The 24,687-nt window shown below is 38.3% G+C and overlaps 1 protein-coding gene across 4 annotated transcripts in view; it reads right to left on the minus strand.

Moving 5' to 3' along the window:
• SPEN (spen family transcriptional repressor) overlaps window positions 1-24,687 on the minus strand; it is an 84,635-nt gene that overhangs the window by 21,024 nt on the left and 38,924 nt on the right. For all 4 annotated transcript variants that reach the window (XM_024125445.3, XM_055083747.1, XM_024125446.3 and 1 more), the window contains 3 exons: window positions 7,555-7,715; window positions 5,361-5,561; window positions 1,966-2,117 (listed from right to left, as the gene is read on the minus strand). In XM_024125445.3, the coding sequence (XP_023981213.1) occupies window positions 1,966-2,117; window positions 5,361-5,561; window positions 7,555-7,715 (514 nt within the window). The remainder of the gene's footprint in view (window positions 1-1,965; window positions 2,118-5,360; window positions 5,562-7,554; window positions 7,716-24,687) is intronic.

Consider the following 24,687-nt stretch of genomic DNA (forward strand, 5'->3'; position numbering starts at 1 on the left):
GACGCGCAGGCTCAGCGGCCATGGCTCACGGGCCCAGCCGCTCCGCGGTATGTGGGATCCTCCCAGACCGGGGCGCGAACCCGGTTCCCCTGCATCGGCAGGCGGACGCGCAACCACTGCGCCACCAGGGAAGCCCCAAGCATAGCTCTTAAAACACAATAATCATCCCATTTTTAGCAACCCTGGTGATGAAAATGTATCCATGTGCCGAAATACAACTTTTATACTCCTCCAAAATTTATAGTAGCAGCTACATTCAATAAAAGTATGTTTGAAAGTTTTATCAATTCAAAGCCTCATGAATGCCAAACAGCAAATTAAATAACAGATCGTGGTCTAAAGACAGAAGAAGCTGGAGCCCAGATAGGTAATTGAGCGTCTAGTCACTCATCCAAGTAGGCAGTAAAGCTGGAATTAAGAGTATACACTACCCTCTGGGCTTCCCTAGTGGCGCAGTGGCTAAGAATCTGCCTGCCAATGCAGGGGACACGGGTTCGAGCCCTGGTCCGCAAAGATCCCACATACCGCGGAACAACTAAGCCCGTGCAGCACAACTACTGAGCCTGCACTCTAGAGCCCGCAAGCCACAACTACTGAAGCCTGCACGCCTAGAGCCTGTGCTCCGCAACAAGAGAAGGCACCGTGATGAGAAGCCCACGCACCACAACGAAGTGCAGCCCCGGCTCGCCGCAACTAGAGGAAGCCCACGTGCAGCAACAAAGACCCAATGCAGCCAAAAATAAAATAAAATAAAATAAATTACTTTAAATTTAAAAGAGTATACACTACCCTCACAAAAATAAGAAACTGAGAAAAGACAAAATAATTGAAAAAGAAAGATGAATGTTCTGCTGGTATATCTAAATATACAGCTTCTCTGTTTTTTCTTCACTTCTACCAACCACTTCAATCTCTTGCCTCAAGCCCCTAAAGATGAGGTTTAGCTCAGCCACAGGCACAAGTAATGTTTTATTCACAGGACTAGATTATGTCATTAAAAAAATTAAGAATCTTTTGTTTACAGCATTAGTGTATAAATACAGATGGACATCACACACACCCCTAAACGATTAACAATAGCTGTTTCTATCCAAAACATTTTTCTACTCTCCAAAGTCCAAATATACTAGAGTACTTTCTTCACTGTTATTAATATAGAGAAAATCTAGGAAAACAGAAGTATTTCCCTGTTTTTCCAAACACAAAACAAAATAATATATCCTAAGGGTACAAAGCTGCAACCAAACTATTTTCACTATAATTTGACTCAAGTTTTAAGTCATGGGGAATAGAAAAATCCTTCTATCCCTAAATCTAACAATGACTTGCATAATTTAAAAAATGATTCTAATTAGAATTTCAAAACAGAACTGAGCTTCCAGCATGCTATCCACATTCTAGTAATCCCCAAGGTACTTCTGATGTGCATTGTGATAAAAATAATCATACACTAATCTGCTGCTTCTTTCTTACAAACACGTTTTCTCTTCCAGATTTTCCTTTCAACCCACAGGACTAGAGATGGCATTAAAACAGCACCAGATGGACAAAGATAAGACAAGTGGAAAGGAAAATATATATGTAAACAAAATACAGACAATTATATATTATATATTTTTACATACACACATAAAGCAGTCCCTGCTGGGTTTTGCCAGATCATCTTTTAGCAGCAGTTAAAAACACATAGGGCGTGAGATGCAAGAGGGAAGAGATATGGGGATATATGTATATGTATAACTGATTCACTTTGTTATAAAGCAGAAACTAACACACCACTGTAAAGCAATCATACTCCAATAAAAAATTGTTAAAAAAAAAAACACATAGGGCAAATGGGAAAAATATTCATTACACCATCTAAGCATCGTTTTTCCAAATATAATCTCTGCTATGCTTTATGTTTTATGACAAAGATCTAACACTGTTTTTATTGTAAAAAAAACAAAACAAAACAAAACATACCACAATTTCTCCAAAGCGCTGGAAGATGTTGCGAAGATCATGATAAGTAGTGGTTTTTTCAAGGTTACCAATAAAGAGGGTTCTTGTTGCTTTGGGGTGAAATTCATCTATCCTTTCATCCAAAGGGCGAAATTCATTTTCACTTTCTGTTTCTGTAAGTGGGATGGGGACAGAGAGTGTTTTAATGTATTCATATATCATGGGAAAATCTACTTTAAAAAAATTAGATCTCTGAAATATTGGGATTAATTCTCATATAATCTGAAAAATTATACACACCATCAGAAATAGCTCCAAATCAAAAGAAGAATACAGAGGCTAGGGAAACTTGTCCAAAAAATTAAGAGAAAGTTAACACCCTGATCTTTAAAATAGAAAAGACGACTGAATTTCAATCTAAGTTGATTTGTTTTAAAAAATAATCACTAATACAGAAATAGGTTTTAATCCCCAGCAAAAAATAGTAATTATTTGAGCCTAATCTTAGGTTCCAAAATTATGTGGCAGGCTCTGAATGTGGAGTAGAAAAACTACAATCTGAAATAAACATAAAATTCAGCTAAAAATAGTCCAGCTTCATTATTTAATTTACATTTCAACATTTTATAAAATACTTAGCATTTTATGTTTGTCATACCCAACTGTCTAAATGCAGCAATTTTTAAACACAAGAATAATACTTGTATGAAAACTGACTGAAGTAACGCTTATGAAATATCTTCTTTTGGTGTTGCGTGGTACCCAATGACAAACAGAAAGAGACTAAATGACTCTTCAGGTTTCTACTTCTTATGATCAAAAGCCCTGATTCAACGTCTAATTCAATCACAGGCTTTCTCTGAAGCTCCATTTATTAACTTCGTCTAGGGCAGGGACATTCAACGTTTTCTGGATAGTAATTATAATACAGCCTGTATGTTCTCGCTCTCTTTTTAAATGTAAAACAAACCCATCCCAAAAAGTTAGTATTTGATCAACCTGACTAAAACAAAGTGTTTAGTGCCAGCCACTGAAACATTACTGATGATGTCAATGACAACACTGGTATTAAAAAGACTCAACTTCTGAGATGTTGGGTGAACTCAGCCAGAACACATCTCACTCCTGATTCCAGTTTGATAGTTCTAATGGCAGCTCAGCTTCATCTTACCTGTGTCATCAGAGGTACACACTTTTTCAGTCAGGTGGACCCAGAAACTGCCCAGCGCTCATACACCTATCTCTACATTTTCATTTTATTTCACAGGGGTATATCCCATTTTAAGCTCAACTAGGTCTTCTTAAAATTATGTAACTAATAGAGGGCACATACTTAGGAATATTTCATTTAAAAGGAGAAAAAGAAAAAAATAATTCAGGCACATCTTGAGGTTTGTACTTCAAAAGGCAGAATCAGGGGAGTTCCCTGGTGGCCTAGTGGTTAGGATTCTGGGCTTTCACTGCCATGGCCCACGTTCAATCCCTTGTTGGGGAACTGACATCCTGCAAGCCACGTGGCATAGAATAAAAAAAAAAAAAAGGCAGAATCAGAAGGATAAAGCATGATTTGCAACCATTAAAATCTGTAATGACTTCATTTCTACCAAATAGCTCACTTAAAATTTCAAAATCAGAAATTCAGTTGGGGGCAGGGAGGGAGTGTCTTTTCCACATGTAATCTATTCAACCTTCATGACCAGTTTTAAGTCTTACTGTCTACACATCATTGAAAAGACTGTTTTATCCTGCAATTTCATGTTCAGGGGATTGTAATGCTGTGCATAGGAGTACAAAAGCACAATCTCAGAAGCCACCAGAGGTCTGTCTACAGAGTTAGGTTTCTTGGATTTGGATCTTAATTCCAAGACGTCCTTGACCTAAGGAAGCAATCAGCTCCATACATTTCAATATAAAACATTTATGACAACCATCCAACAGCATAATTCCAACCAAGTGTCCCTACTGAGCTTTCAAATATCCCATTTAAACTGGTGTTTCAATGCTGTCCCATCTGGAAAAAGTACCTTCAGCTTTCCGATGCTTGAACCAATCAAACTTCTCAACATCTTCAGTGGCATGTGGTTAAAAAGCCCAATTAACATCCTGGGTGCTAACTAATTAGGTAAAATGATTTTTTTTTTTACAATAAATATCTCAAGCTAAGCCCACTACTTGGAGATTAGAAAGTCACCTATTGATAATGCCCCCAAGTTAGATCCTCACTAGTTAATAATTATATATGGCTCTAAAAACTTATATAGATGATATGACATTCTAAATATTATTCCTCAAAGTCAGTTCTGACCTGTTCCAATTGTGTTAAATAAGAACTCCTGAGTTGCTCTTAGCCCAGTACAAGTTAGGGCAGTACATCTCAAACTTTGCGGAGGAGGGAATGTGAAGGCATAACTTATAATTCCTTTGAAAAGATAGTATGTCTTTGAATTCCTGTGTTTTATCATAAAATTATGCACACTTTATAGTCTTCACTCGAACAACCCTGACTGTGCCTATTTTAATATACAAATGACACATTCTTATCAGGGAAATTCTATTTTTTTCCTCTTAATTGTCACATAAAATGAATATTCCAAGAAAATGGGCTATGTTTACCCTATAAATTCCACTCAAAGTTTTAGTCTTAAAGTTCAACTGTCCCACACACATAATGTGAATGCATAATTTTAACATTTCTATTCATTCTTCTACAGATTTACTCACAAGTAAATCAGGGGTTTTTAAAACTTGAGTATGCAAATTCTGAACCAGTAAGCTGGGAGTCTGTATTCTAAACAAGCACTGCAGGTGGTTCTGACACAGGAAAAACACTGACCCAAGTCATGCCTGACAAGACTTCCTGCCTTAGAATAGATAGGTCTTACAGGTAGGTTCAAGCAATAAAATGTCCCCTTGAAATTTTCAACAGGTTGCACTCAAAAGACTTAGTCCTGCCACTGTCACTATCTTTCAAGGTCACAGAAGCTAGAATAACAGATCCAATTTGTGCTGGGCATAATGGAAAGAAAACTGGTCTAACTAGTCCCTCAAATTGATATAGTCTGTTTTCTAATTCAGAATAATTCTGTTGTCATTCTCCTCGGAACTATCACCTTATCTCAATCAACTCAATCCTCTTGGGAAAGCAGGATTCAACAAGGGACTATACTTTGCCTTTCACAACTCTTAAAAGTTAGCATGCTCTCTAACAGAAACAGAACAATCTTTAACCCTTCCTAGCCAAAACAACCTATTTTATTAAGATGAATGACAAAATGTAACCACTCTTTAAAACAGAAGACACCGAAAGTATGTTTTAATAAACAGAACTGGAATAGTGTCCACATTCAGGATAACATGTGGCCCTTTCTTACAATGGAATAAAAATTACACTAAAACTCAGCTTCCTTGTCTCTTACCTGGCCCTATCCATGCTGTTACTTCAATCTGCATGCCAAAGAAAAGTTTTCCTTTTGATGCAGTCAATGCTTTTTCTTGGTCCTCCTGCTGCCGAAAGAATACCAGACCATACCTCTCTTCTGAAGTTCCGTGTATCTGCACTGAAGTCACCTTTCCAAATTTCTTAAATTCATGGAAAAGGCCATCTTTGAGGCTTGTATCTAAATCCCCAAACAAAAACAAGTTGCTTATTTTTCTAATTTAGTTACAACTCAAAGTGTAAGCTACTAAATCTTTAGTCTGATTTTTGACCTAATTAGCATTAAAACTTTACTTTTTCAAATAAAATAACTCTAAAAATGCATTTTAGAGACTACCATCAATTCTGAAAATAACCCGGGGGTTAGAAGATATTACTAGTTATTTGTTAGGTAAGAATATCATGCTTACGCAGAAAATACCCTTATATTTTACAAATAAATACAAAAGTATAGATCTTTTAAGTCAAGTGTGAAATGATGTAACATCAGGGATTTACTTTACGATAAAAAGGTAACAAAGAACAGGAAAGAAGGAAGATGGAGACCGACAAAGCAAATGTGGCAAAATATTGATGATTTTTTAATCTGGGGTATGGTATAAGGGGAGTTCATTTTGCTACTCCTTCTACTGTGGGTATGTTTAAAATTTTCATGATAAAAACTATACAAACACACATATATATGCATATATAAAACTTTAAAGACTTAGAAAGAAAGCCATATTTCTAGTTTTCCAAGCATCGTGTTGATGATAAAATTGTGTGGGAAATGGCATGTAACATGCTAAACAACGTTAAGGCCTTTTACAGATGAATTATACTATCTGGAGGTCTTGTGTTAATTTGCTTCATTATAAAAATTAAAATTGTAGAGAAAGACAAGCCAATTATAACCCCTGTCCATTCCTAAATTAAAAACTAATCTAAATCAAAAGTTCACCAACATTTGTGTCTCAATATCTCTATTCATAAACCTGGTATGTAGGTTTTATAGGCTGTTTTAATAAATAATTTAAGTAATCATTAAAATGCACTTAGCTAAGAAATGCTTAGTTTGGTCTTTGTTGGTTTGACCATCTACTAACAGTTGTTTAGACCATCTACTAACAGTTGTTTACATACTCAATATGCCGGACATAGAAATAAAAATATATTATGGCCAAATGTCAATCAAAAATATTAGGAATAAAAGACAACGGTATAGCTTTTAACTATATAAAGTCATTATTCATGACTCTCCTCATTTAAAATGTTAATATTTTGAAATGGATTTCCTATCATAATTTTTTTATTAAGTTATTTCACACAGGACTCCAGACCAATATAAATCTAGCTGAAAATAGTATTTCTACAATTTCATCGTACCAAATTTTCCCTAATATCAAAATATTTAATCCAGAAAGCATTTTTATTCAAAAATGAACCATGCTTTGGGACTTCCCTGGTAGCGCAGTGGTTAAGAATCCTCCTGCCAATGCAGGGGACACGGGTTCGATCCCTAGTTCAGGAAGATCCCACATGCCATGGAGCAACTAAGCCCGTGCACCACAACTACTGAGCCTGCACTCTACAGCCTGCGAGCCACAACTACTGAAGCCCACATGCCTAGAGCCCGTGCTCCACAACAAGAGAAGCCACCGCAATGAGAAGCCCTCGCACTGCAACGAAGAGTAGGCCCCACTCGCTGCAACTAGAGAAAGCCCACACGCAGCAATGAAGACCCAAAGCAGCCAAAAAAAAAGCAGCCAAAAAAAATTTTTTTTAAGAAGTACATTCATAATAAAAAATGAACCATGCTTTCTTTACATAACACGCACTATAAAGTCTTTATGTGTGTATATGTATATGCATATAATATGCATAATAATGTGTATTTATATATGTATGTGTATATAATTAAGTACAAGTAGCATGCAATCTTTACATATGTAACAATCTAGAAACTACATACAGTTATAATCACTTGCTTTTTATTACACGGCATTAAATATCAATGAACCACAAAAGAAAAAGGGGGAGAGAGTCCATTTGAAAGACAAATAGAAAATATTACCAACACAGATAAGAAAGAGAGCTATTTAAACAAATTCTATACAAAGTATAGAATTTAAGTTACTCAATCTCTCATTCCCCAACAGTAGCAGAGAGGAAAGTAGAGTAACACAAAGTTTTACCTGTAGAGCGTACTGGAAGATTCTGAACCTTGATCCCAAAACTTTTACGGGGCTCATCTTTTTCCAGGGATGAAAGCAACTGGGAAGTGGGTGCTGGGACTGCTGCAGATTGAACTGATCGGGCTGGAGAGTCATCACTTGAACTACTGCTGGAATCAGTGCTACAGAAGGGGGGAAGAAAACTTACGTGAAAAATCAAACAGAAAATGAGTCGCATATAAAACTTGTTAAAATTAACAAATGGCAATAATTAAAAGGTCTAAATTTCAGGTCTGGGATTTCTAGACACCCTACCTTCTCCCCATCTATTTCATACTCTACACCTTCAGAGATGGCAGAAGACAGCAAATACCAGCCTGGGAATGTGGAAGTAAAAGTAACAATCTTTTACCACCACGTGCCACCGAAAGACAAATGTTTTGTTCTGTGCAAAATCTGAACAATTTTTTCCAAATGAAATATGACTAGTAAACACAATTGACTTAAGGGTAATATTAATAGAATAGTGGATACATGGGTTTTGGATTCAGAAATCTCGATTCAAATCTTGGCTCAGACATACAGCATGTATCCTTGGACAAGTCACTTAACTTCTTGCTAAGCCTCAGTTTCTACATCTGTAAAATGGAAATAATAACAGCACCTATCTCACAAGGTTAAGAGTTTAATAAAATAACACACAGGCTAACAGAGTTTGGAATATAACGGCAATCCATAAATGAAGAGGCAATGCTCTGTTACTATTACTGTTACTACTACTACCACCACTGCCTCATGGGTAAATTAATCTTTAGGAAAAAATAGACATCCAAAATAATTTCCCAGGTAATTTTAATTTTTAAATTTTTGAAGGACTAATAAAGAAATATTATATAAGTTACTTGAGTCTTGTTAGTTTAGGCTCTTTTCTCTGTGAATAATGTGGGAAATGAGAGGCAATGAAATTTAATTTCTCTCTTCAGTTTAATACAAACCTCAAAGGGAGAGATAGTCACAGTTGAAAGACAAGGAGAAAATATTACCAACATGGTCAGAACAAGTTTATTATGCCCAAGAACCATGTAAGAAATATTAAATTATTTCAGTACTGCATGTGCAAGACTGCTATGGTTTTAAGTTCTTTTATAGCATTCTCAAATACATTAATAAAAAGCTATTTACAGGTTTCTGAAATTTTGCTGCATACTCTCCCCTCCTTGCTGCGGAAGACTTAATCCTAAAAGCAAATAACTTGGGATGGGGGGCGGGGAGTGCAGGCAGTTAATCCACTTTAGGCACACTCCGTAGAGGACAGGTTCAACAGTTTTTGTCATTTGCGCCCAGACTACAGCTCTCACATCCAATACAAACTCTAAACCAGCCAGATGAATAAGTCTAACTCCAGGATCTGAGACAAATTTGTTATTGCTTTTTAAAAAAAGAAATACCATAAGAAAATAGAATTTACATAGCATTTTTATTTAGCTCTCACATGATAAGGCAAAAGATAAAAACTTTATGAAGTTACCATAGCTTTCTGCAGTTTGAAACATAAAGAAATAAACCTATGCCAGTAAGAGCCAAAAGGAGATACCTGAGTTACAAAATACAAACTACTATGGATAAAAGCCTCAAGGTAGAACCACAAGTCATCATTGCCAAGCCTCCTAGAAATGAGTGGGTTTCAATTTTCCCATCAATAAAAATAAATTTTTTTCCATATCATTAAGCAAAAGTAGTATTACTAGTACTAAGTGAATAGGACATTGTACTTTCTCAAATTAAGGGTTAACAAAATTAATTTATCTTCTGTTTTTAGCACAGAAAGAAAAAAATGTTCTACATGTATAACGTACTCCAAGCAATACAAGATTATTCATAAGGCCACCAGATGACTAAAGTATAGAATATGTATGTGATTTATCAACTTAATTCCAGGGAATCATAAAATAACCATTAAGGAAAACACTTTAATTACAATACCACCAATAATATATACACCAAAATTCCTTAGCAGTAGTGCGTAAAGAAGTAAACAAGGGCTTCCCTGGTGGCGCAGTGGTTAGGAATCTGCCTGCCAATGCAGGGGACACGGGTTCGAGCCCTGGTCTGGGAAGATCCCACATGCCGCGGAGCAACTAAGCCCGTGAGCCACAACTACCGAGCCTGCACGTCTGGAGCCTGTGCTCCACAACGGGAGAGGCCGTGACAGCGAGGGGCCTGCGCACCGCGATGAAGAGTGGACCCCGCTCGACGCAACTGGAGAAAGCCCTCGCACAGAAACGAAGACCCAACACAGCCAAAAATAAATAAATAAATTTATTTTAAAATAAATAAAAATAAATAAATAAAATACATTTCCATGAATTCAGGAAATTATACAACTACATTCAAAATGTATACTCTGTTAAAGTTAAAAAAAAAAGAAGTAAACAAATATGGGCAAGAGCAGAATTTCTGGGTACTAAAATAATGAGCCAACAAAGTTCTGTTTAAGTCCATATTATAAAAACGTAGAGGAATCAATGGCAGTGGTGGGTAAAGAAGTAATAAACAAATAGGGGCTGCACTGGTGGCATAATGGTTAAGAATCCGCCTGCCAATGCAGGAGACATGGGTTCGATCCTTGGCCCGGGAAGATCCCACATGCCACGGAGCAACTAAGCCCGTGCGCCACAACTACTGAGCCTGCGCTCTAGAGCCTGCGCGCCACAACTACTGATGCCTGCGCGCCTAGAGCCCATGCTCCGCAACAAGAGAAGCCACCGCAACGAGAAGCCTGCGCGCCACAACGAAATGTAGCCCCCGCTCGCCACAACTAGAGAAAGCCAGCGTGCAGTAATGAAGACCCAACGCAGCCAAATAAATAAATTAATTAATTTAATTTTTTTGAAGTAAACAAATATGAGCAAGAGCAGAATTTCTGGGTACTAAAATAGTGAGCCAACAAAGTTCTGTTTAAGTCCATATTATAAAAATGCAAAGGAATCAATGGGAGCAATGATTTTAAAGTATAAAATAGTAACAGAAATTAGTTTTGTTATAAATGTCATCACACTTTTGGTGAATTCCCTGCTACCACACCAATTCTGAAACAAGATGTAAAATTTAACTGGCAGAAATATCTGTTGACCAATTTGAAATTATAACTAAAAAGAAGGAAAGGTTTTTAAATAAATTATGAAATGATAAAATGATACAACTTTTGAGTTCACATTTTAATATGCTAACCCAAAACTGCAATGTATATTTCCAGTGTAGTCTATTAAATGTACTATGGATTTTAAGGTCCTGAATCAAAACAGGGGCACAAATTTAGACCCCCCAAATACTTTTTAGTCCTATAAACTGAAAGAAAATCCAAATGCCCAGAATATCTGTGTCAATTTTAACTTTAAAAAATTCTTATTTTCAGAACCTTGTTAAAACTGAAGAATCACAAGAATTCACTAAAACTTATGATATATAGTATTTTAATTGTTTCTTAAAAGCCAGAAGTAGTTAATAAGAAGCTTTTCAATCTAAATTGTCTACAGTAGTGGTAATGATGGTGCATCAACTAATAGTTTTAAGAAAGTGAACTTTAAATCTACCTGGCCACAAGAGGCACATGAAAATATCTCCAACATCGCTAATTATCAGAGAAATGCAAATCAAAACTACAATGAGGTATCACCTCACACCGATCAGAATGGCCAGCATTAAAAAGTCAACAAATAATAAATGCTGAAGAGGGTGTGGAGAAGAAGGAACCCTTCTACACTGCTGGTGGGAATGTAGATTGGTGCAGCCACTAGGGAGAACAGTGTGGAGGTTCCTTAAAAGACTAAAAAGAGAGCTACCATATGATTCTATAATCCCACTCCTAGGCATATATCTGGAGAAAACCATAATCTGAAAAAATATATGCACCCCAATATTCATTGAAGCACTATTTACCATAGCCAAGATATGAAAGCAACCTAAATGTCCATCGACAGATGAATGGATAAAGAAGATGTGGTATATTTACACAATGGGATATTACTCAGCCATAAAAAAGAATGAAATAATGCCATTTGCAGCAACATGGATGGACCTAGAGATTATCATACTAACTGAAGTAAGCCAGAGAAAAATATATGATATCACTTATATGTGGAATCTAAAAAAAATATGATACAAATGAATTTATATACAAAACAGAAATAGACCCACAGACACAGAAAACAAACTTATGGTTACCAAAGGGGAAAGGGAGTGGAGGGTTAATTAGGAGTTTGGGATTAACATATATACACTACTATATATAAAACAGATAACCAACAAGGACCTACTGTATAACACAGTGATCTATACTCAATATTTTGTAATAACCTATAAGAGAAAAGAATTTGAAAAAAAAAGATATATATGTATGTATAACTCAATCACTTTGCTGTACACCTGAAACTAACACTACATTGTAAATCAACTTCACTTCAATAAAAAATTTATAAGGACTTCCCTGGTGGCGCAGTGGTTAAGAATCCGCCTGCCAATACAGTGGACATGGGTTCGAGCCCTGGTCCGGGAAGATTCCACATGCTGCGGAGCAACTAAGCCCGTGCGCCACAACTACCGAGCCCATGCGCCTAGAGGCCGTGCTCTGCAAAGAGAGAAGCCACCGCAATAAGAAGCCCGCGCAACGCAATGAAGAGTAGCCCCCACTCGCCACAACTAGAGAAAGCCTGTGTGCAGCAATGAAGACCCAGTGCCGCCCAAAATAAAAATAAATAAATTTTAAAAATAAATAAATAAAATAAAATAGACTTTGGAGCTTCTTCTCCAGAAGCAGACAACATCTTGAGGTATTTGGCTCTCCCAATATCATGGATGAAGATCTTTGTCTCCAATATGAAACCTTTATTCCGTTTGCCTTTTTGCCTCTTGCTTTTGCTCTCTGTAAATGCACAGAAAGACAATGTTCCTTAACTCTGGCAACTGCCTCTAAATCTACCACTAAGGCCACAGCTCCACAACAAAAGTCCCTAGAATTTCTTGCTAAGGCGGTTTTGGATAATAGCATTGCTTTCGATTACTTACTGGCAAAACAAGCCATAAGTCTATGCCATAGCAAATACCTCCTGCTATAACCGGATCACACCGTCCGATACTATAGCAAATACAGGAAATTAACAAACAAGCCTCTTGACTTAAAACAGGTTGATGGCACTTCAGGTACATTCTTTGCTTTATTTGATAAGAACTTGTTTAGTTCATAGGGAGCCCTAAGGAGCATACTCAGTCTCTTGGTATTATCCGACTGACCGTCACCATTATGATCTCCCTGGTGGGCTATGTTCTCTCAAGGGTCTTAAATTCATGTCTGTAGCCATCAGCAATACATCAGATGGTCTCACTGCACTTGCAGAGAAATAAGATAAACAATGAGATGAACAGCAAAAACAATTCTTCCACAGACCAGATTCATAACCTATGAGTTTTACGACGAGACAAAAACAACCTGGGGCTTCCCTGGTGGCACAGTGGTTGAGAGTCCGCCTGCCAATGCAGGGGACACGGGTTCGTGCCCCGGTCCGGGAGGATCCCACATGCCGCAGAGCGGCTGGGCCCGTGAGCCATGGCCGCTGAGCCTGCGCGTCCGGAGCCTGTGCTCCGCAGCGGGAGAGGCCACAGCAGTGAGAGGCCCATGTACCGCAAAAAAAACAAACAAACAAAAAAAAAACAACCTGATGGTGACCAAGAGTGGCACTATCACCTAATTTTTGGCTAAACTCTCCGATATGAGAAGAGGGCCAAAAGGAGGGGGGAATGTGTTAAATTAATTAAACAAGGAGACCATTAGACTGAGGTGGTTCTAATACCTTAGCAACCCTACATAAGCAAACTAAAACCTAAGCCTGTAACTGCCTCAAGGCTAAAAAATCAAACCTAAGGACAACCAATAACAAACAGCCAGTTAGGCTTTTCCAAATAAGGCAAACGCTAAAGCTATAACTGATCAACTAATTTTTCTGCTTTGCTTTTCTCTATAAAAGCTTTTCCCCCAGCTCCTGTTGATGGAGCGCTCCTAACCATTTCCAGTTTGGCGCTGCCCAATTCAAATAGATATTTGCTCAAATAAACTATTAAAATTTAAAAGGAAAGAAAAAAGTTATGGCGAATTAATAAAATTTTCAAATTAGAGTTTAAATTTCTAATATGGCAAATGTCAATAGATATTACAAAGTAAACAAAAGCTCAATAATTTAAGAATGTAAAAGGGTCCTGAGCCCAGAAAGTTTAAACTAAAAACAAAAACCCCACTAGCTTAGTAGGCATTCTGATGTGATCTTAATTCAATTTTCAACTCTACCACTTCTGATACAACCCGAATTAAGTCTCTGTCTTTTTTGTTTTATATGAAAATCAGGAAGGAAATACTCAACTGTTCAGTCTGGTAAGGTACCACATTTTGCCTCTCTAAACTTTAATTTCCCTAGTGGGTTACCAGACCTCACGACCTTCAAAGGTCCTGCTAACTCTAGGGTTCCATGACTCTCCACCTACCTCCAAACCTCCCAGCTCTGACAGCTCCACATTGTTCAACAAGGGAGAGAGGGGACCCTTTACAACTTGGCCCCAAACTAATTTTCTAGTCGCTTATTCTCATTCCCTTGTCACTCTTTATCCTACCCACTAATGATCTATCCACATAAGAGTATACCAGTTGGGGGAATTCCTTGGTGGCCCAGGAATGGCCACCAAGTGGTTAGGGCTCTGCGCTTCCACAGCAGGGGGCATGGGTTCGATCCCTGGTCAAGGAACTAAGATCCCACATGCCGCACAGCGTGGCCAAAACAAACAAACAAAAAAAGAGTATACCAGTTTCTAATCATGGGCACCCCCCTTTTTTTCTTATTAGATATAAGTCCTTGGTTAAATTACTTCCTCTCTAATACTTCACTTTCTTGTATGTAAATGGTGATAATACCTATCACTTGTGAGGGGCTATGGTGAGAATTTAATGAGTTTGTGATTGTAAAGTACTTAGCACTCTGCCTAGCATACAGCAAGAATATGAGAGCTCTTGTCCATACCTATTCCTACTGAAGACACCACCTTTCTGTCCCTCCCTGCTTGCCCTGCCTTCAAGGATTAGCTAGCTCCAGTGTTAACCTCCTGCTCTGCAGCTGTTCTCGACATCCCCACCCCACCCCACAGCATTCACTGATTTCTTAGTTGTGTATTTCTAAGCCTCTTTTACTACAATGTCTATCTCAAACCCTTTCACTCTGTATTATAACTACTCATTTACCAGCCTCCTAAAAGTCCAAGACTAGATTCATCTTTGTAAACAGAGTCTAGCATGGTGCCCAATATGTAATGGATGTGTGACTCCAGAAAATTATTGATTTGAATTATCCAAGCAACTGAAATTAATGCCTAGGAAAGTACACCAAACTCGATAAAATGAAGGTATTAACTACATTCAGTATCTAAGAGTAAAATGAAAATTTCTGAGAAAATATTACTTTGTTGGAAACTGCAAAGTATGTCTTTCTTCTTTAATGTTAATGGCTGTTCTAGCCAAGACTCTAGGACTTCGACATATATTAATAACCTGACTGAAAAATCACTGGTAACTGTAAAAGCAAAAACACTTCATGGATCCTGTCATCTAGAACTTGGTAGAAGATGATTTTTTTAAATAGACATTTTTCTGGGATGAAAGCAAAAGCACAATTATAACACATAAAACAGTACTTTAAATATCTAACAAAGTCCAGAGTGTGGATTTTGCACTATTCTATTTCATTCATAAATCCTATAATTGTGAATACCTGCATCAGTGGCTCTCAACTGGGGCCATTTTGCGCCCCAAGGGACATTTTTGGTTGTCCAACTGTGGGTGGGTGGTGAAGCTTACTGCCATTTAGTGAGTAGAAGCCAGGGATGCTGCTAAACATCCTGCGGTGCACAGGACAGCCCCACAACAAGGAATTATCTGGCCTCAAAAGTGAATAGTGGGGGCTTCCCTGGTGGCACAGAGGTTAAGAATCCGCCTGCCAATGCAGGGGACACGGGTTCGATCCCTGGTCCGGGAAGATCCCTCATGCCGCGGAGCAACTAAGCCTGTGCGCCACAACTACTGAGCCCGTGTGCCTAAAGCCCATGCTCCGCGACAAGCGAAGCCATGGCAGTGAGAAGCCCGCACACTGCAACAAAGAGTAGCCTCCCCCTGCCACAACTAGAGAAAGCCCGCGCGTAGTAACTAAGACCCAACGTGGCCAAAAATAAATAAAATTTAAAATAAATAATTTTTTTTTTTTTTAAGTGGGGCTTCCCTTGTGGCGCAGTGGTTGAGAGTCCACCTGCCGATGCAGGGGACGCGGGTTCGTGCCCTGGTCCGGGAAGATCCCACATGCAGCAAAGCAGCTGGACCCGTGAGCCATGGCTGCTGAGCCTGAGCGTCCGGAGCCTGTGCTCCGCAACGGGAGAGGCCACAACAGTGACAGGCCCACGTACCGCAAAAAAAAAAAAAGTGAATAGTACCAAGGTTGAGAAACCCCAGCCTACATTACCTTCTTTGACCACTTTCCCTTCTTTTGAAAATCCAACATGCTAATTTTAAGCTGTGATTCAAATGCAGGATCCTTAGTCACTGTTCTTCCTTATTACTAATATATCACTTCATAAAAATCTTTGAATAAGTCCAAAACTTACAGAGGAAAAATAAAAAAGGTCAACTTCTAAAGATTAGACTGAGAAGAAGCTGGGATCCAAAACGTTCTGATGTCACTCGATTCCGGCAAACATGACAAAAAGAGAAACTGCAAATAGCTTTTTACAGTTATGTGTTTTGCCATGTCAATAGCCAGGTCAAAGTATTTGTAGACAAAACTATTTTATAATTTTGAACAAATAATGGGTGAAATATATACTACTGCTACCCCTCCTCTAGTAAGGCTTACATCAATGATAACTATTCCGATTCATGTTAAAATTATTTCTCAGCTCAATAGCTTTGTTTACCCTCAAACTAGGGACTTAAGATGGTAGTTTAGTATCACAACTAGATTTTCTCTCATCAAGTACCATGGTCAGAGAATGAATAAAACTTCTATTCTGCATAAAGAGATGAAGGGGGTATTTTGTCTTATAACTTTAAGACATTTTTAAATTTGCCTTTAAGAACGAAAACATAACTCAACAGCAAAAAAAAAAAATCAACCAACCAGATGCAAAAATGGGCATCTTTGAACTTGAACAAACATTTCTCCAAAGAAGACATAAATGGCCAAGGCACACATGAAAAGATGCTCAACATGACTGTTAGGGAAATTCAAATCAAAAAAACAGCAAGATACCATTTCACACTCATGAGGATGGCTATTATCAAAACACAGAATACAACAGTGTTGGCTAGGATGTAAAGAAACTGGAACCCCTGTGCACTGCTGGTGGAAAAGTAAAATGGTGTAGACACTATAGAAAACAGTATGGTAGTTCCTTAAAAACTTACAATTGGGCTTCCCTGGTGGCGCAGTGGTTGAGAGTCCGCCTGCCGATGCAGGGGACGCGGGCTCGTGCCCCGGTCCGGGAGGATCCCACGTGCCACGGAGCGGCTGGGCCCGTGAGCCATGGCCGCTGAGCCTGCGTGTCTGGAGCCTGTGCTCCACGACGGGAGAGGCCACAACAGTGAGAGGCCCGCGTACCGCAAAAAAACAAAACAAAACAAAAAAAACTTACAATTGCCACAATCATTCAGCAATTCCACTTCTGGATATATAACAAAAAGAATTGAAAGCAGGTACTTGAATAGGTATTTGTTTACCCACATTCGGAGCATGTTTAACAGCCAAAAGGTAAAAGCAACCCAAGTATATAGCGACAGATGACTGGAGAAACAAAATGTGGTATCTATATACAATGCAATGTTATTCAGCCTTAAAAGGGAAGAAAATTCGGCCATACGCTAAAACTTGTATGAACCCTGAGGACATTATGCTAAGTGAAATAAGCCAGTCACAAAAGGACAAATGCTGTATGATTCAGTTTTTTTGAGGCAACTAGAGCAGTCAAATTCATAAAGACAGAAGGAATGGTGGCATAGCCTGGGGCTGGGGAAGAGGAGAATGGGAGTTGTTTAACCGAAAGATGAAAGGGTTCTAGAGATGAACAGTGGTGACTGCTGCACCACAAGGTGAATGTACTTAATACCACTGAACAGTACACTTAAAAATGGTTAAAATGGTAAATTTTATGTTATTTTAACACACACAAACACATACGCATACAAACATGACCTAAGAAGTAAAGTAAAAAATGAACTGTTCTTCTTGGGACTTCCCTAGTGGCACAGTGGATAAGACTCCGCACTCCCAATGCAGGGGGGCCCGGGTTCAACCCCTGGTGGGGGAGCTAGATCCCGCATGCGTGCCGTGACTGAGAGTTCACGTGCTGCAACGAAGGAGCCCATGTGCCACAACTAAGGAGCCCACAGGCCACAGCTAAGACCGGCTCAACCAAATAACAAATAAATGAATAAATAAATGAATTAATTAAATATTTTTTTAAAATGAACTGTTCTTCTCTTTGCACCTTAGAAAAAAATGAGATTCCAAACCAGTCAATGTAACAGGCTACCTGCTGGGTTTTGTCAATAAGGCTCTGCTGAATCAAGACGTCTCACACCCTGGCTTATCAAGGTAAAAGTTCCTCAGAAATGATTTCAGAGAAATGAGTCAGCTCTAACTGGTGATTCTGCAACTACTGCAAAAGAAACGGGGAAAGCACTTCAGGACTCAACTGTATAAATGATATATTAAACTCTTTAGAGCCAAAGTTAATGAAAAGTTGTCTAAATTCTTGGTATTTAGGATACTTATTGAGAAAAACTGTATTAATATATTAAACAGTGAAAATGCATTTTTTAAATTACGGAACCAATATTTTAACTTCAATTTTGTTTTGGTCCACATATTTCTTCTTCTATCATTAGAAACCACAAAGACTTCTAATGGGAAAAGATCTAATTTAAAAAATTATGACTAAATAAATTAATAGAGTGAAACTGACAACAGAGGAAGTTTTTTTCTCCTCGTTTTTTTCATCATTTATCTGTTTTTTTCTAATTGAAGTATAATTGATTTACAATGTTGTGTTAGATTCAGGTGTACAGCAAAGTGAGTCAGTTATTTATATTCTCTTTTTCAGATTCTCTTCCACTACAGGTTACTACAAGATATTGAATATAGTTCCCTGTGCTATACAGTAGGTCCTATTGTTTATCTATTTTATATATAGTGGTGTGTATCCGTTAATCCCATACTCCTAATTTATCTGCCCCCCTCCCCTTTGGTAACCATAAATTTGTTTTCCGCGTCTGTGGGTCTGTTTCCGGTTGTTTTTTTCTTTAGTTTATTTAATTTATTTATTTTTGGCTGCATTGGGTCTTTGTTGCTGCACGCAGGCTTTCTCTAGTTGCGGTGAGCAGGGGCTACCCTTCGTTGCGGTGCGCGGGCTTCTCATTGCGGTGGCTTCACTTACTGTGGAGCATGGGCTCTAGGCGCCCCTATACAGTAGGTCCTATTGTTTATCTATTTTATATATAGTAGTGCGTATCTGTTAATCCCAAACTCCTAATTTATCCCTCCCCCCTCCTTTACCCTTTGGTAGCCATAAGCTTGTTTCTATGTCTGTGAGTCTATTTCTGTTTTGTAAGTAAGTTCACTTGTATCATCTTTTTAGATGCTACACATAAGTGATATCATAAGATATCTGTCTTTCTCTCTCTGACTTACTTCGCTTAGTATAGTAATCTCTAGGTCCATCCACGTTGCTGCAAGTGGCATTATTTCATTCTTTCTTATGGCTGAGTAATATTCCTAAGTGTGTGTGTGTGTGTGTGTGTGTGTGTGTGTGTGTGTGTGTGTGTTCTCTTAATAGAAACAGGTAGAGGCAGAAAGAGAGCCATAATCCACCAGCAGTATTTCTTCCTTTCACTGCAATCAGTTTTTATTGCTGATATAAAAAAATAATTTATTTCCTAAGGATTTCTAAGTATAACAGAAAATCTAGACCTCAAAAATTAACTTTTCTTGAGTTCTAGTTTCCATCTAGCCTTCCCCTGTGAGCATTTATAAATATCAAGCATGCCTAAACCTTAGACAGGTACTGGCTCCATTTTATAGGTAGATAAGATTAAACATGTTTAGTGTTCATGGTCACTAAAGTGGTGGTAAATGCAACCACAGTAATTAAAATAATTAGTTTTATTTATCTTCCTATTCTAAAGTCCAATAGTTTACATAAATGAAGGAAAACAAAATCATTAAAGACAGGTTTTTAAAGAGCACCTTATTTTGGTGGAAAATACTGTTTAAAATTGAGCTTAAATATGCTATGTGTGGTTGTGAACAAGTAACTCTTTGGGATGCAATTACAGCTACAAGTTAATGTTTTTAAGCTTACTACTATTTTTAGTAGAATTAAAAGGAATATGGAAATAGTTTATCTATAGGATGACTGCTGGATAATTAAAGGTTACCCCAAAAAAAGCCTGAAGGAATATTTTTCAGTCTTAAAAAGGAAGACAGGGGCTTCCCTGGTGGCGCAGTGGTTAAGAATCCGCCTGCCAGTGCAGGGGGCATGGGTTCGAGCCCTGGTCCAGGAAGATCCCACATGCCGCAGAGCAACTAAGCCCATGTGCCACAACTACTGAGCCTGCACTCTAGAGCCTGTGAGCCACAACTACTGAGCCTGCGTGCCACAACTACTGAAGCCCGTGCACCTAGAGCCCATGCTCTGCAACGAGAAGCCACCGCAGTGAGAAGCCCACGCACCACAACGAAGAGTAGTCCCCACTCTCCACAACTAGAGAAAGCCCACGTACAGCAACGAAGACCCAATTTAGCCAAAAATAAATAAATAAAATAAATTTAAAAATTTAAAAATTAAAAAACAAAACAAAACAGGAAGATGGGACTTCCCTGGTGGTGAAGTGGTTAAGAATCCACCTGCCAATTCAGGGCACACGGGTTCGAGCCCTGGTCCGGGAGGATCCCACATGCCGCAGAGCAACTAAGCCTGTGCACCACAACTACTGAGCCCACATGCCTACAGCCCGTGCTCCACAACAAGAGAAGCCACTGCAATGAGAAGCCCACGCACCGCAATGAAGAGTAGCCCCCGCTCGCCGCAACTAGAGAAAGCCCGCGTGCAGCAACGAAGACCCAACGCAGACAAAAATAAATAAAATAAATTATGTTTTTAAAAAAATGAAAACTTAGACCTAATTTTTTTAAAAATAGTTAAAATGGTAATTTCACATTATGTATATTTTTACCACAATTTTTAAAAAATTGAAGGCTTACAAGTTTTGGCATTAAAACCATAATTTTGTGGTTTCAAATCTAAGTGTTCTATTCTAATAACAATAGCAAAAATGGAAAGCAGCTATGCTCTTATAAATCTACTACTAAGAATCGCAGGGCGTATTTGCTGGTGGGCTTTATGGGACCCTAAAAAATTCCCTAGTTAACTTTAAGAATTATAAGATGATGGGTTAGCAAAGACCTAGTCACAAAGCGCAGCTTACCATTTTTTTTAAAAAACAGACTTTTGGCGGGGAGATATGTGATCAGATTCTGCTACAGACAGATTCTGCTAAGTACAAAATTCACAGAGGATAAAGTGAAAAAATTATTTTTCTACATATTTTGTGTCCAAAACACAGCCCTTACTCTAGGGCCAAGAGTACTTCTGTCTTAAATTCCAAAGAGTCTAGGCCTGCAGTGTCATTACATTCTTGGCAATCCCTTAAGACTCACAAAACCTGCTACTCAGGTAACTCAAAGCAAAAACCATCAAACATGCAGATGCCCTAGAAGTAATAAGCAGATATAACACACCTGCCTAAGGAACAAGAAATCTTTCTGTATGGCAGCAAAAGCCCTTAGAACATCCATGGGATGGATACCTCACTCAAGGGACAAACTCAGGAGAAATCTAAACTGTTAATTGTAACAGTGGGATTTCTTACTTCCTTAACCACATGCAGTATAAAAACTAGATATATTTCGTATATGAACAACTAAATGGTTTAAAAGGCATAAACCAAGAAAGCATACACATCACGTGAAACCGTTTTGTTGTTGTTGTTTTTAAGTTCCAAATGGTTATGTACAAATGCCGTAGCCTTTACCAAACCTGCAAGTAAATTTGAACTTTGGGTTTTGCCTTTTTCCAATTTAACTTTGGTGCTAATTACATCTCCTTACTATCCAGAATAAAAAAGTTTGCTATTTCCCACTTCTGAACTCTTTGTTAAGGCAGCTCTGTACTCAAGAGGTTAGAAGGGCACCTAACTCCCCACCAGGAAGCCTAAAGCCACCCACACTGTTTGATGCACTTGTTTAATTATTTATAAATGACTTCAAATTACTCACTAAGAAACTCCAGCCTAAAGTCCTTCTACTTAAACAACTCCTCTGCAGTTTCTTCCAGTGGAAACAAACACAAAGCTACACTCCAAATGGCTCCAACCACCATGACACAGCACATTCAGGAAGCTACTGTGCCCCTCCCCACACAATCAAAAATAACATTCAAAGAACCATGGAACTCCCCAGGTGTGGTTACATAAATCATATCTAGAAGCAAGACAAGCATCTATAAAATGTGTGTCTTATTCTAATTCCAACACCAGAACTCCATGCCTGTTAACAGACACATTTTAAAACCTCTATCAAAAGTATTAGCCATCGCTTCAAAATTACCTTCAGATTAAGGGGGTGTGTGTGTGTTTTTCTTTTAATTAAAAAAAATTACTCTGGTTAAGATTACTTAATTTTCTTCTTGGGGGATTAAACTAATTTATTTGGGGACTTAAATATTAAAGTTTTTCAACAGCTGAGACATTCCCTTGGCCACCCTGGAAATCAACATGCATTTAATATTTTAGCCTGACCAATCCTAAATTTGTTAAAGACAGAATCTGCAAGATAGTTCAATATATATTTTAAGCTTATAAATCCCAAGAGCCGTTTCCATCAATCCATAATTTCAAAAGAAGTGAAGGGTGTTGAGAATAAAAATAGTGGACTCTATTCTTTAAACAAAATGAAAAGCAGTAAATGGACGCACAAATTACTCCATGACATTCTATCTTGATAGAGCTCATTTCTATTCTGTGCTGTCCAACAGAAATTTAATAGAATTCAAAAATGTAATTTAAAATTTTTAAATAGTCACACTTTAAAAAGTAAGGGACTTTTACCCATTGGTGGTCCAGTGGATAAGAATCTGCACTCGCAATGCAGGGGCCAGGGTTCAATCCCTGGTCTGGGAACTAGATCCCACATACATGCCGCAACTAAGAGGTCCGCATGCCTCAACTAAACATGCCGCAACGAAGATTCCAAGTGCTGCACTAAGATCCGGCAGAGCCAAAATAAATAAATAAATAAAATTTAAAAAGTAAGAACAGGTGAAATTTAATAACGTATTTTATTTAGTGTAATATACTTGAAATATTATCTCAACATGTGGTCAACATACAAACCAGAAATACTTTTTTTTTGTGCTATACCATCAAAATTCTGTATTTTAAAAAATGGTTCTACTGGGGCTTCCCTGGTGGCGCAGTGGTTAAGAATCCTGCCAATGTAGGGCACACAGGTTCAATCCCTGGTCCAGGAAGATCCCACACGCCGCAGAGCAACTAAGCCCAAGTGCCACAACTACTGAAGCCCACGCGCTCTAGAGCCCGCGAGCCACAACTACTGAGCCCGCGTGCCACAACTACTGAAGTCCATGCGCCTAGAGCCCATGCTCTGCAATGAGAAGCCACCGCAATGAGAAGCCCCCGCACCACAATGAAGAGTAGCCCTTGCTTGCTGCAACTAGAGAAAGCCCGCGCACAGCAACAAAGACTTGACGCAGCCAAAAATAAATAAAATTTAAAAAAATAAAAATATAAAAAATAAATAAACGTATACTATAGTTTTTAGTATATTTATGGAATTATGCAATCATCACCATAATGTAACTCTGGTACATTTGCATTGCCCCAGAAAGAAACCTCATACCTATTAGCAGCACTCTCCATTCTCTTCCATCCTCAGCCCTAGGTAACCACTAATCTACTTTCTGTCTCTGTAATTACCTATTCTGGACATTTTACATAAAGAGAATCATATGATTCGTACCATCTTCTTTCACTAAGCATTTTTTTTGAGGTTCATCCATGTTATAGTGTGGATCAGTATTGGTGCACAGACTAGCCAAATTTCAAGTGCTCAACAGCCACATGTGGCTAGTGGATACAGTACTGGACAACCCAGTTCTAGAACCAGAAAGCTCCCCAATAAACAAGCATATCAGCCTTAAATAAGAGACCATGTTAGGAACTTCCCTGGTGGTCCAGTGGTTAGGACTCCAAGCTCCCAATGCAGGGGGCCCAGGTTCGATCCCTCGTTGGGGAAATAAGATCCCACATACCGCAACTAAGCTCAGGTGCCACAACTACTGAGCCCATGTGCCACAACTAGAGAGCCCTCATGCCACAACTACTGAGCCCGTGCACTCTGGAGCCCATGCATCACAACTAGAGAGAAGCCCACAAGCCGCAACAAAAGATCCCATGTGCCGCAACTAAGACCCAATGCGGCCAAATAAATAAATATTAATAAATAAATTAAATTAAAAAGAGTGTAACTCAGATTCTTAGGAAAAACCAACTCTGTTTTGCAAAGTTAATTTTAAAATATATTTCACTATCTTGTCTACCTGGAAAGAGGAAGTTCATTCATCCTACAAAGTAGACTTTTAGGAAGATGTTCCACAGAGTGACTTTATACAATTTGTAGCAGCAGGAAACCCTAACAGCATTTAGATTAAGTAATGACTAATAATTTAAGTAAATAAATTATCAGAGGGTGCTCTTTCCATTTTCTCATAGGAGAAGCAATCACAAAACTACCCTTTATAGATAAAGGCAAGCACTTAGTTTGTAGTCTAAGACACAGATTTTTTTAAAAAAATTAAGGAGAGGGTGTGGGTAATGAAATCTTGGCTAATTCTGAGCTTCAGAAAATGCTAATGTTTATTTTAAAATGAGAACACCACATTTTCCTTTAGTTCTGTGCATGGATGATCCCTTTCAGGGCAGGGTAAAATTATACCATG

The sequence above is a fragment of the Physeter macrocephalus genome, chromosome 3 (assembly GCF_002837175.3).
Source record: "Physeter macrocephalus isolate SW-GA chromosome 3, ASM283717v5, whole genome shotgun sequence".
NCBI classification, from domain to species: Eukaryota; Metazoa; Chordata; class Mammalia; order Artiodactyla; family Physeteridae; genus Physeter; species Physeter macrocephalus.